The sequence below is a fragment of the Sipha flava genome, unplaced genomic scaffold (assembly GCF_003268045.1).
Source record: "Sipha flava isolate LNK unplaced genomic scaffold, YSA_version1 324_pilon_pilon, whole genome shotgun sequence".
NCBI classification, from domain to species: Eukaryota; Metazoa; Arthropoda; class Insecta; order Hemiptera; family Aphididae; genus Sipha; species Sipha flava.
This window is the reverse complement of record NW_020273009.1, coordinates 876,159-889,526: the sequence shown is the minus strand read 5'-3', so window position 1 is coordinate 889,526 and position 13,368 is coordinate 876,159. Positions and strand designations below refer to the sequence as shown.

Here is a 13,368-nt window from a genome sequence, read left to right as displayed (position 1 = left end):
GAGAAGAAGTTTTTCAAAAATTTTTCCAAACGTGGGTAGTAGACTGATTGGTCTATACCATTCTGGAATATCAGGTTGTTTGCCTGGTTTAAGTATAGGTATAATGAGTGCTGATTTCCAGGAACTAGGGAAATAAGATAGTAGAAATATAGCATGATAAGATGTAGGTGAGGAGAACGATGGTTTTTGGAGGTAAATTTTTGACTGTTTTGTTGTTTATGTGATCAAGGCCGAGTGACTTACTATTCTTGAGTTTTTAAACAATTGATAGAACTTCGCCAGGATAAGTGGGCGAGGCTGGTAGTGCCATGGGCAGAGGTGATGTGATGAATTGATCAACTTGAAGCATGTGAGTAGCGTCAGGGGAAATGTTGTGAAGTTTAAATGTATTAGCAAGATGGTTAGCCAGCAGATCTGACTTTTCTTGGTCAATGGTAGCAAGATTGTTGTTTTGATAACGGTGAGGAGGAATGGTAGATTTATGCTTTAAAAGAGATTTAGTTTTTCTCCAGAGAGACCCGTTTGAGGGTGAAAGATTGAATATGGGAGATGTATAGTTGATTTTTATGTTTTATGAGAGTTGACTTGAGTTTGTTGGAAAAATAATTGTACCGTTGTTTGTCAATCGGGTAGTGAGTTCGTTGCCAAATGTTTCGAGCCCGACGTTTTTGAGAGATTTTCTTATTTTGGGAGTAATAAGACTATTGGAGTTGTCTTGATTTGCTGCTGTGGTGGAATATATTCGAAGTGTGTCTTGAATATTGTTTGTGTGAGTGTTTATGGCAGTATCTATATCGGTGGGGTTTTTTAACTTTATGTTTAAAGAGGTGGAAGTTGTCATAATATTACGAAATTTATTCCAGTCTGTGCGTTTTCTGATAAATGGGTGGATGACAACTTTTGCTTGAATTTTGAGGATGAGTGGTGTGTGGTCGGATGCAGGGTCATTCAGGTTTGAAATATTTTTATGGATGTAATTGGGGACGTTAGATAGGAAGAAATCAAGATAATCTGGGTGGCGGTTTGCGTGAGTTGATCAGTATGTAGGGGAGGCTGGAGAAATAACTTTAGAGCACTTGTTTGTTATAAAGTTGTGTAGAGTGCGACCTCTAGTGTTTTTTGAGCGACAGCCCCATGTTTCATGCTTCGCATTAAAGTCGGCACCAATGACGTATATGTGATTCAGTGTTTGAAGAAATAGTGACAGATCTTGTGCAGGAAAAGGTGATCCTGGAGAGAAGTAGGCATATGCGATAGAAGTGGGTATGGAATTCACATTTATAGATGTAGCGACTATCTGCATGTGTTGGTTAGATTTAGGTGGATAAGGTGAGTGTGGGATTTTAGTAGAAATTAGTAATGCAGCACCGGCATGAGCTGAGTCATCGGGGTGATTAGCTTGGAGGCAGTCGTATCCGAAAATTTTAAATTTTGAGCTGGGAGTGAGATGAGAGCTATATCTACATTGTTTTCTTTTAGGGCGATTTGGAGTTTATTTTAGCATTCCAAAGAAGAATGGTTAGAGTGGACAATTTATTGGCGGCCATTGGTTTTAATGAGTTTGTCTATGATTATTGTGAGTAGTGTAATTAATGGATTGATTAATAATCTAAATTCAATTATAAAAGAGGAGAGTTGTTCGTTAATATTGTTTGAGGCAGGATGAGCGGGAGAAGGTGAATTCTGCGGAACATTAGTGTGCTCATTGATTTTCGGGAGGGGGAAAGTCAGTCTGGCTTGGTTTTTGAAGAATAGAGGAAGTGAGTGCTTCTTGGGAATTTGAAGTATTTTTACGCCAGGGAAAATGTTGGAGTTTCCGTTTTTTGATGATGCCCTTATGGACAGAACAACCTTTATAATTTGCTGGGTAATTTACTGGGCTACTGCATAAGGCACATTTGGCAGGTTCATTTCGATTTTTTTGACACAAAGAAGAGTCGTGCGAAGTGTTCGTCACGACAAACGCATCTAGGATGGTGCTGCAGTATGTACGTGTGTGGCCATAAGATTGGTAGTAGAGGCATTGTGGAATGTTTTTCTTGGCGTACGGTGTTTTAACTTTAATTTTAGTGAAGCAGAGCGAGGTTAATTTAAAGATTTCAGAGTTGGGTTCTAAATCAATAAAAATATAGGGAGAGGCGATTTGGATAGTCTATGGCGAGCATTGTTTATATTTCTAACTACGAAACCTAGGGCTGAAAGTTCAGTTTTTATGAATGAAATATCTGTTGAAGGGTGGAGATTTTTAATCACTACTCTGAACGGTTTATCCTCTTTATTCTGGAGGGAGTGGTGGGGAACTTCGTTTTTCTTGAGGTATTTAATAACGGCTTTGTAAGAATCCAAATTAAACGTTTGTAACTTCAGGCCTTTGGTAGAAGCTTTACACTCAAACGAGAGGACTTGGTTAGTTCGTTAATTTTAATAATAAAATTATTGAAATTTAGCTCCGATTCGATAAATATAGGCGGCTGGTTTGGAGGATTTATTACGATAGGTGTCTGCTGTTGTTCACTGACTTCAGTAACCATTTGTGAGTCTTCATCAGGAGTGGCTAAAGGAGAGAAACGATTTGCGGAGATAAAAATGCTTGCTTCTTTTTTCGACAGTGAAGAAGAGGCGTGACCTGGAGATCTAACGCGTTTAGCTGAGACTGATAAGACTGTTTGCCAGTCTTGTTCGTTGTCTGAGAAGTCTAATGAAAAGTAGTCGCCCGTTTGATTTGATAATGATGTTGATATTTTTAAAGTAGGTGGCATATTTATTTTTGTTACTTTACTGGTTGTGGGTTTTGGGTTAGTGGAATTACATTTACGAGAATTCATAATGACATAGATAAGGTAAGGTAATAGATAGGGAAAATCAATATAATAAGTTGCCTAGGCAGGTAAATATGCTTATATATTACTGATAATTTGGGTTCCCGCGACTTGTACTGGGGAAAACAGCGATCACTAATGACTTAGCTATCGGAAGCTGATAAAAGCGGAGCAGTGTACGATAAAACATACGTGTGAACTGAACGGTGTCTCAACACGAACTGACATAATGTTTTATATATATATATATATATATAAAAATTTTATTATCAGCAAATGACCAATGAAATTTATTATTTGACTTATATGCAATTTTCTCTTTTCAATTATTCAATTAAAATTGTTAAAAATTATAAAATTACTGAATTTAACTAAAACTACAGATACCTATTTGGTAGAAGTCCCAGGTCTTATAATTTTTATGAGGGACCACCGGGATTTTTCCCGGTATCCCGGTGGGCCGGTACATGCCTGTCTACAATTTTCTAATATTTTCTTAAAGTTGAGTTGAGCATTCTATAAATAGAAATAAAATGTGATTTAGACATAAATTTATTAGAGAAACAAATAAAAGCTATATATTTCAAGCAATTTACATAAGAAATGGTTTTATCGTTTTATGACTATTTTCCAAAGTCCTAAATGTATTGGCTGAAAAAGTTAGTCTAATTCCTCCAACAGGTACATTTTAAGTGTTTATTTAAGCATTTTTTAGATTTAACCTATAACTTAATACAATAGGTAAGTTAAAATTGCACTAAAATATAAAAACTTTTAAATTTTTTGGCAGTTAAACAAAATTTAATCCTCATTTTAAATCTTAAGAATCAGCATAAAATGGCGATACTAAATATATTATAAAAGTTGAATGCAAATAATTCCATAAAACTTATATTTATATATGAATAATATTGCAGCTAGATGCATATTAGCGAAAAATTGGTTTTTATTTGTGGTTATCATTTTAAAATATATTAGGAATATATTACATTACCAATTGTTTTGATAATTTTAATTTTTAGATTTATCAACATACTCATTGAAATACAGATAAAGTCCATTCAACAAAAATAAGATATATTAAATCCTTGTAGCAACTATTGGTAACTTAATCAATAACTATTAGTTGTATTAAAAATTTGGATGACAATAACTTCAAAATAAATAATTAAGAATTAAAATTATATTTAATAAGACAAGTATAATAATATATAAAATGGAAACATTATGATATCAGAGATTAAATAACATTCAAATTTAATCTGGGATGGTAAAGATATAAAACTCTAAAATTAAAAATTAAAAACATAATATTATTTAAAATCACACTTTTAAAAACCTATAATAATAATAATTTATAATAATAATAGTTTATAATAATAATAATTTATAATGTATATTTGTAGTAAGTATAGTATATTGTAGTAAGTATAGTTTTAAGTATTAAGTGTATAATTAATAAAGTCATACAATCCCAAAGTTTTCAATCACCTAAAAACTAATTAAAAATACTACCATAATCATTAAAATGTTTTATTAATTTATAAGTTTATGAGAACATTAAATCATGAAGTTGGGCAATATTATTTTCTCTTGCTTGTCGTTTTTTTAATTCTTCTTTATATAATTCATACATTTTATTATCGGTCTTCAGTTCAAATTTACAAAGTGGACAAAAATTACTCTGAAAAGATATAATAAATAAATTAGTGATGCATTCATTTTATACAATATATAATCCATTACTTTTTCCAACCATGTTTTTAAACAATCTTCATGAAATATATGTTTACATGGCATAGTTAGTGCTTTATCATTTACTTGATATTGACATAAACATATTCGACATTGTTCTCCTAAAAAAATTAGTTTAAGTAACTATTAAGCTGGGTTCACACGAAGTCATAAACTGGGTGAGAATACTACTCGTTCTGCGCATGTCTCACAACTGCTTGAATTGCACAATCGATAATTTACAACCCCCAGTTCACACATATCAATTGCAGATGTTCCTGATTTTTTAGAGTTATTTATTTTTTTCAAATCTTGATAATAAACTGATCTAATATTTTTAATCTTTTGGGCTATTTTATGAATACTAATACCATCGATACCCATTTAATCGCATTTTTTTTTTTTTTTTAAGGCTCTATCTCTAGTATCTTTGTCTTTGTACACTTCAAAATTTATTTTCCACAAACATTCTGCATCGCGATACAATTTAACAAATTTAATTGTTTGTTTTGTATTAATTTTGTAAACTAACATTACGTTGATGTAAGAAATGTTATTTGTATATAAAAATAAAATGTATTAATTAATTTGATTAATAAATTATAAGCTAATACATTTTATTATTTCACGCCTACGAAAAACGAAACAAATACATATATATATATATATATATATATGCAATTAATTTGATATTTGTTAAGTGATTTACAACTAAACCGGTCATGTTCATTCCAACATACCGGAGTAATCACGACCGATTTATTTTTGGTCGTTGACGGCTCCTACTACCACAACTACTAGTTCACACCAGGTAGTGTTCACGACTAACTCTCCTAATAGTAGTATTCTCACCCAGTTTACGACTCCGTGTGAACCCGGCTTTATTTCTAGTTTTAAACAAATTAAGTAATGTATTAATTAGATTTAAATTAAATTAAACTCTGTCATTACATTCTTGGGAAATAAAATGACATCAAGTTTTTTTCAGCATCTCAACAGATCATAAATTTAAACAAAAAATTAATATGAAGAGGTCAATTTTCAATTATCAAATTCATTTTTTGTATTGGAACTTTACTACACTAGTACACTTATACTTTACTTAGACGAGACTACCATTTTTTATGAAATATCACAAACCTTTTGTTCAAATTTTATCACTTTTTTATCATCATAAACTAATTTATTTTTTAAAAATTGATTAATAAATTATTTTTAGTTATTTGTATTATATAAAATAGTATCTATTAAGTATTAAATATGTAAATATAGTTTTAGTATAATATGTATGATTGAAAAATGTTTACTTGATGAAATAGGACTTTGATTGTTATACATTTTGTTGAATTCATGTAACTTTACGTTTTAGAACCAAATACATTAAACATTAGTTGATTATGATTTTAAATCGGTTCTTTAATTGATCTTGATTAATAAAGACTTTAAGATGATTTTAGTATGTCCACCACTTACGGAAAATTTAAAAATATTACAAATATTACAAAAGCTAAATAATATTATGATAATTATAAATCTGAGCATAGAAACACAGTGCGTAGGCATCTTTAAGATTGTGGTAGTCTTGATAACTAAGGTATTCTTAGATGTTAATCATAAGTTATGACTCATAACCTTGTATAATGATAAAGTGTCTTCATATATTAATAAAAATGGTACAATAAATGCTTTAGGCTTTTATAACTTGGAAATTGTATACAAGATTAATCATTAATCATAGTCAATTTTCAAAATATATGCATTTCACAGATGCAAAATTGTCAAGGATTGTTGAGGAAATAATGATTCTCATAGAATAAAAAATGTCTGTTATCATAATTTTGGACAATAAATAAGCACCAAAAATGTCTAAGTAATGTTTAGTAAATAAATATTTCTAGTATTTACCCAATAGTTCATCAAATAAAGGAGTAATAAGTTTTTCAATTTCTGATTTGGATGCAGGAGGACTACTTTGATAATTAACCATGTCACCATATCGTATTGGATCATGATCAAAAAGCATTCGAAATGTCTCTCTTGTCAAACGTTCCACACGAACTGTTGGTACTTCATCTTCATCAACATGAAGTTCATCAAAATAGCTGGCCATTACTAAAGACCAATTTAAACAAAATTTTCTATGAAATATAAAAGCAATGATAAAATGAAATTACTTACTTTGGAGTAGTTCTTAAAATGTTAAAACAATTTTATAATTGATAAAATATATTATGGTTACGAAGATATTACACTCTCCATTCAGAAAATAATGGCAAACCAAATTATTAATTATTAGATGATAAATGCGTAATAAATAATTCTATAATTTAGTACTGTTAAAATAATCAATAACTCAACGTTAACCTCTCTTCTTATTTTCGATTTTTTTAACAAATTAAATTATTATTTCTTATCAATAATAAAACATCTGTTTTGTTATCAAAATTCTTTTTAACTATCCGAATATGAATTGTTATGAGGTCAAAATTGTCTGCATAGTGCACAGTGACTGTGTACTATAATATAAATACAAATTATTTAACAAAAATCTTAACATTTTTATTTTGAGTAAAATAAAATAATAATTAGTTTCAGAATACTTTTTTAATTTCAATATTTCATTTCGAAATGTCTGAAAAACCATCAAAAGATGAAAATTCACAAAATGCATTGTCTGAATTATTGGATGATGCACTTAAAGATTTTGAAGATTCTGCTGAAAAAGAAACACCATCAGCTATATCTGAAATTCCTTCTTTCAGTACAAATGATGACTTTTTAAAAGAAAGCCTTGAAGAAACAATGAAATCATTCATGAACAGTGACCAAGCAGAACTAACGGCTGGTTTACAAGCATTAATATTAGGTGAATCTGGATCTGATTTACAAGCTGTTATTCAAGAGTCATTAAAAAGTCTATCAGAAGTGAAACAAAATTTGCCTGAAGGAAGTGATATGGGTTCTATGTTTGCAAACATGGGTATACAAGATGACATCAACATGGACGATGATATGTTACCAATGCTGATGCAATTTATGCAACCATTATTGAGTAAAGAAGTTTTATATCCATCCATTAAGGATTTATGTGATAAATATCCAAAATGGCTCGAGGACAATGAATTAACATCGAATAAAGAAGAATTTGATAGGTAATAGATTTTTTTTAATAATTAGTGTGTTATATGAATTTATATTAAATTTCATATTTCAGGTATACACAAATGTTTGGTTGCATAAAAGAAGTTCGAAATCATTTAGAAAATCAACAAGACACCGATGATGAAGTTACTAAAACAAGAAAGTTCAAAGAGCTCATGGAATTATTAAAAAAAATGCAAGAATGTGGCCAACCGCCAGAGGAATTATTAAGAGATGTTGCTGATGGAAATCCAATGCCAGATAATATTGGTCAATGTAACCTCATGTAGCAAATATTTGCCATAAATGATTATTTTTATTGAGTCTTATTTATTTATTTGTTATCAGTCCGATAAATGAAGACTGAATTAACATAGGGTATAGGTGAAAGGGTAGCAGATTTCATGTGACAAATTTACTTTTAAAAATAAATGCCATGATTCAAATTTCTAATTTTGTTAACTGTACAGATTTTTTAATGATTTGTTAATTTTTTGTAATATCCACTTATTAAAATGTATTATTGGATCATTTTTAAGAGTTAATATTAATTTATTGCATTTTAATTAGTAGATTGCTGTATTTTAATGAATTACAGAATTAATGATATATTTTGAGTTATGATTTCTCTAATTAATATATTATTTTTTTAATTGATATATTATTTTTTTTTAAAAAAACTTCAATAAAATAAAATGTATGAAAATATAATAATGAAGACAAATTTGAATTGAGTTACAATGTTTGAATTATTCTTTATATTTATAATACATAACAGGTACACAAAATAAGAAACTCATTTGAAAATATTATTTAAAATAAAAACTATTTTGATTTACATTTTCAAGACTAATGAATATGAGAATATTGAAATCTGCTACATCTATCAATGTTTCTTAAAAACTTTAAATTATTGGTTTGGGAAAATTTGATTAGATTAATTAATTTATCTGTCTTTGTGCGGGTGAAATAAAAATGTTTTATTTTAGAAGATTCTACCTCTTCAATTTTATTTCTTAGAAAATACTACTTTTTTATGTATAATATAATAATTATTGGCTTTAAATTAAATGTATGTTATAAATTAAATTTTCAGACAGGGTTTTTTTACTTAAAGTGTATACTTCATTAAGTAAATAATTAATAGATGAAAAACAAAATGTATACTATTGATATTTGCTATAAATAAATTATGAAACATAGAACTTACATTTTTGTATAGATATTGTTAAAATTTATCATATTTATATAAAAAAAATAAAATAATAATTAGTATAAATTAATTTGTTTTACTTATTTCACCTTCCAATGAAACCTGAATTTTGTATAGATGTACGTAAATATTAAAAATATCATTCTTTAAGTTCTATTTGTAGAAATCCCTAAAACAACAGGTGCCAGAATTTGAAAGTCATACAGAACTTTCTATTCATAAAACATTATCATAGTTAATATGTATAAAAAAATTGTTGACCCAATTATGTCTTTTTATCAAATTATTAACTCATTAAAACAATTATTACATACATTGTTAATAATTCAAGAATTTGTGAATTACTATTTTAAGGGTAGCTCTACCAAACAGGCAAGTAGCCTGTAAATTACTATTAGATTAAATTACTATTATTATTACTATTACTAAATTACTAAATTACTATTGGTGGGAATGGCAACAATTTTGGGCCCTTGTATCATTTTTCATAATTTTTTTTCTATGAAAAACTTGTAGAGCCTGTGACACTTTTACACTAGTTACCATTTAATATAATGTTGAATACGAATAGACCCTATTTTTAACTTTAAGATAATGTTTTTTACAGCATTTTATATATTAATACACATATTTATATATAAGTTATATAGTAATCAAAATCATAATAAACTATACTATCAAATCGTAATCAAAATAAATGTATTTAATGTGCATAACTTAAAGCATGATTTTAATACTCAATAAAAAAAATTTGTATATGAATTTGGGGGAGTCAGCCCTAGACCAGAGTAAATTTGAAGGGGTCCCGGCCCACTCAGAAGTATTTATAGGCATCTACTGTTATAGTATTAACTATTCCTAACACTCTACGTTCAAACGTAAGATTCGAATTAACGCCGAATGAAAACTGCCAGTTCAAATAATTAGATTTACACAGTGGTGTATATAGGGGGGGGGGGCAAGTGGCCTACAGCCCTCCCCCCAAATGTTTTAAACGTTTGTTATATTTTAATAGTGCTCTATGTTTATTTAGAATTTGCGTCCAACGTCAAATCATTTTGGGACATTCTGTAAATGAAACGTAGATAAGTACCTACTGTGGCTTGTTAGTAATTCTTAGATAGCAGTGGTAATTTAACTCTGTTCATAGCAGCCCCTCCCGAAAATATTTTCTGTATACGCCACTGGATTTAGCCATCCATCCCTTTCAATTTACCGCCCATTTGAATATTTAAACATTTCTGTTAAACATATTTAATCATTAAATGATTTTATATAATATTAAATTATATGTATATATATATATTTTCAATAGAAAATATTTGTCAAATAATATATAAGAAAAATTTTTATTTTTTTAACATTCCAATTTCTAGGCAGTTCAATTGATCTACCTGGAGTAGGAGTTCGGCACATAATCTTACTCTAAGATTCGGCGCCACTGGTTTCGATTAAAGAAACCAGAAATAAGTATACATAGGACACATTATTGCGTATGAAAAAGTACATATCTTATCTTATTAGTTAGCGGCTCCACCCCCGTGTTTGATAACAATTAAAAGTGAAATGTAAACAATACCGAATAAGTATATTTCGGAAAGAATAATCAAATTTAATTTTTGTTTTTTCTGTTCAATTCGAAAGTCTGAAAAATAAAAAGAGGAAGAAAAATCATGAGTTGAAAAACTACAACAGGGATCTTCAATAACATAATATGTGGACTCCTACGAAAACAAAAAAATATGGAGTTGGTGCGTAGCATATAATGTTTTTTATTTATTAATTGATGTTTTGAAATATTTTATTTATTATTATATTATATAAATTATCTTACAGTTATATACAACTGGAATGGAGATAATCCATACGGTCTACATCTTGAAATTGGAGATACTGTTCAAATTCTTGAACAATGTTGTGGTCAGTTAGATATTTATTTAAAAAATTATTCAACTATAATTTAAAACTGTTTTATTTATACTATCTAGGTTGGTATAGAGGATTTGTTACAAAAAATCGATCTGTAAAGGTGAGATTATTATATTAATATATTATGTAATTGTTGCTTATAATTATATTGTTTAGGGTATATTTCCATCTACATATATTCATTTGAAACCCTGCCGCATTGAAAATGAAGGGTAATTTTTTAATTTAAATATCAATAAAATATATATTTTTTGTTTAATATTTGGTAATTTTAAACTTTAGAAGTTTTGAAACCGCTATACCATTGGAAGATTCAGTTGTTAGAGAAGTATCTTTGGTTCTACGAGATTGGAATTGTATCTGGAAGTCATTATATGTGGTATGTCAATAAAATAGTTTCATATTTTCATGAATTTATATGAAGTTGTTTACAGTTAATAAATAAATTACGTGCCAAATTTGGTAATTCATCTGAAAATTTCTTTTATAAAATAACAAACAAATTATTTTACAATAAAAATATGTATGCAATATTAGTGACAAGTGTAAAAATTTAGCATATTTTTTTTAATTATTTGGTAAAAAATGATATTTACATTTTTATTAAAATATTCATATATTCTCTTATATTAAATCTTTAAAATATTTAGAAGTAAAATTTGTTTATTATATTTATATATTTCTGATAAATAATGATTATAAATAATGTAATAGTTACATAAAATAGTTAAACTAAATGTTTATTGTTAGAAAATAAAAATCCTTGAATATATTAATCAATATTTCTTGTAAAAATTTAAATACAATATAAAATATTGAAATACATTTTGTGAAAATTTTTTTTATCGGTTCTGAGATCAGATAAATTATATAGAAACAAATTTTATGATGTCTTCCAATGATCCATCTTAATTATTTCTTGAAATTTTCTCTTTTAATGGATACATATTGTATCAATTAATTAAATCAAGATTACTTGAAACATAAAATTTAAGTTATTAATTGATATATATGTATATAATAGGGTGGTCCTTATTTTTAAATATTTAAATTTTTATGACCGATCCCCCTAATTAGGTTCCAATATGCATAAAAATGACGCATACAAAATTTGAGCATAATCGGATAAATTAAACCCGTACCCCAAAGCTCTCATAAGTTTTACATTATTAATATTTTTAAAAAATTGAGTAATTCATAAAATTAACCTACAAATTAAATAATAATTACATATTTTGTAAGGAAAAACAAATTTTAATTTTATAAACAATTTATAATAATTAATACATTTTTAATTAATGTCTACCAATATTTTATTTTGTATGCATGTATTATAATTTTTCCATATGAATGCTTTTGTTGGAATTTGAATACCATTGCCTGTATTCCATGACAACTTGAAGAATATACTGCTTCAGTTCTTCATTTTTTGAACCAATTTTGTTAAAATCTTAAAATGCATTTAACAGCTTGTTCAGCTGTATCATTTACAATTTTTAATATGCTGATAATTTCTTTACCCTGTTTGTATTCTAAATTATTCTCCCAAGTTGATGGCAATGTTTCAATAAAGTTATAATTTATATTGAACCTTTTAAAAAATTTAAAGTTTTATCTGAAATAAATGATTCTATCGTCTTATTTATAAAACATGGAATTTCATTTAATTTTACACGTAATCGTTTTTCTATATTAATTGAATCTCCATTTACATTATTATCTTTTTTTAAAGCTTGAATCATTTTTATTTTTGTATCGTCAGAAATATCATTGAAAAATGCAAATCAAACTGACTCTGGAGATAAATACCATAGATGATTGATAAATTTTTTTAGTGTAACTTCAAATACATTTTCATCTATTGTTTTATAATCATAAAAAACACTCAAAAATTACAAGCCTTGGCGTGATGCAAATCAGGCATTTGGTGCATTGAACCATGCTTTAACATAGAAACGAAAAATAAAAATACAAACATTACGAACTGAATCGTTTTTCTTTTTTTGTTTAATATTCTTGACAAAGTTTAAATAATTTTAAATTTTTACTTGTATTTTTTCTGTAAATTTCTCTATTCATCATACATTTTTTCTAATTTGTCAATACAACTTTGAAAATCTCTTGTTGGTATGCGCGCTTTTTCCCAAAATATAATTGTTTCTTTTAAAACTAAAGAGCAACTCTGTCTCATATTAAGCTTCATTTTTCTATGATTATAAAATAAAACTTTTTACACTTGCATAATGGATGATAACTTGCTGCCTATAATTTGATTTGCATCGTTTTCGATTTAATATATTTTCGTTTGATCACAAAGTTCGTATCCTAGTGACATTATAACATCTTAACATTTATTTTATAAGTGTACTTTGCAGTAACGACACCAGTGAGTTTGCAATAACTAATGACAGATACGAACATTCACGGTCGTCACAATTATGATTCACATGATCACATTAGATATTAAAGACATTAAGATAAAAAAAGACTATGTACGATTAAAATATGAACTGTATCGGTGGGGTATTTTAT

At 27.7% G+C, this 13,368-nt stretch overlaps 3 protein-coding genes across 4 annotated transcripts in view; 2 read left to right on the top strand and 1 right to left on the bottom strand.

Moving 5' to 3' along the window:
- Positions 1–4,336: 4,336 nt before the first annotated feature.
- Positions 4,337–6,909, bottom strand: LOC112686754 (E3 ubiquitin-protein ligase RNF181-like). The gene is made up of 4 exons (XM_025559171.1): positions 6,732–6,909; positions 6,459–6,665; positions 4,566–4,675; positions 4,337–4,503 (listed from the first exon to the last, which is right to left on the bottom strand). Exons 2-4 carry the CDS (start codon positions 6,661–6,663, stop codon positions 4,369–4,371), a joined length of 450 nt encoding a protein of 149 aa, XP_025414956.1. The 5' UTR covers positions 6,664–6,665; positions 6,732–6,909; the 3' UTR covers positions 4,337–4,368.
- A 128-nt stretch (positions 6,910–7,037) lies between these two features.
- On the top strand, positions 7,038–8,181 carry LOC112686759 (peroxisomal biogenesis factor 19). The gene is made up of 2 exons (XM_025559177.1): positions 7,038–7,705; positions 7,768–8,181. The coding sequence occupies exons 1-2, from the start codon at positions 7,182–7,184 to the stop codon at positions 7,982–7,984; spliced, it is 741 nt and encodes a 246-aa protein (XP_025414962.1). The 5' UTR covers positions 7,038–7,181; the 3' UTR covers positions 7,985–8,181.
- A 2,251-nt stretch (positions 8,182–10,432) lies between these two features.
- The window catches only part of LOC112686779 (dedicator of cytokinesis protein 3), a 35,756-nt gene continuing 32,820 nt past the window's right edge, over positions 10,433–13,368 (top strand). The window contains exons 1-5 of one of the 2 annotated variants that reach the window (XM_025559202.1): positions 10,433–10,658; positions 10,744–10,827; positions 10,896–10,936; positions 10,993–11,048; positions 11,119–11,215. In XM_025559202.1, the coding sequence (XP_025414987.1) occupies positions 10,622–10,658; positions 10,744–10,827; positions 10,896–10,936; positions 10,993–11,048; positions 11,119–11,215 (315 nt within the window). In that variant the 5' untranslated portion in view covers positions 10,433–10,621. The remainder of the gene's footprint in view (positions 10,659–10,743; positions 10,828–10,895; positions 10,937–10,992; positions 11,049–11,118; positions 11,216–13,368) is intronic. The other variant, XM_025559204.1, reaches the window with a different exon arrangement.

Coding starts and splice junctions, on each gene's coding strand:
- LOC112686754 (XM_025559171.1), bottom strand. CDS start 6,663: ATGGCCAGCTATTTTGATGAACTTCATGTTGATGAAGATGAAGTACCA. Junction 4,676..6,458: donor TTTATTTGATGAACTATTGG/GTAAATACTAGA, acceptor TAATTTTTTTAG/GAGAACAATGTCGAATATGT. Junction 4,504..4,565: donor TAAAAACATGGTTGGAAAAA/GTAATGGATTAT, acceptor ATATCTTTTCAG/AGTAATTTTTGTCCACTTTG.
- LOC112686759 (XM_025559177.1), top strand. CDS start 7,182: ATGTCTGAAAAACCATCAAAAGATGAAAATTCACAAAATGCATTGTCT. Junction 7,706..7,767: donor AATAAAGAAGAATTTGATAG/GTAATAGATTTT, acceptor TTCATATTTCAG/GTATACACAAATGTTTGGTT.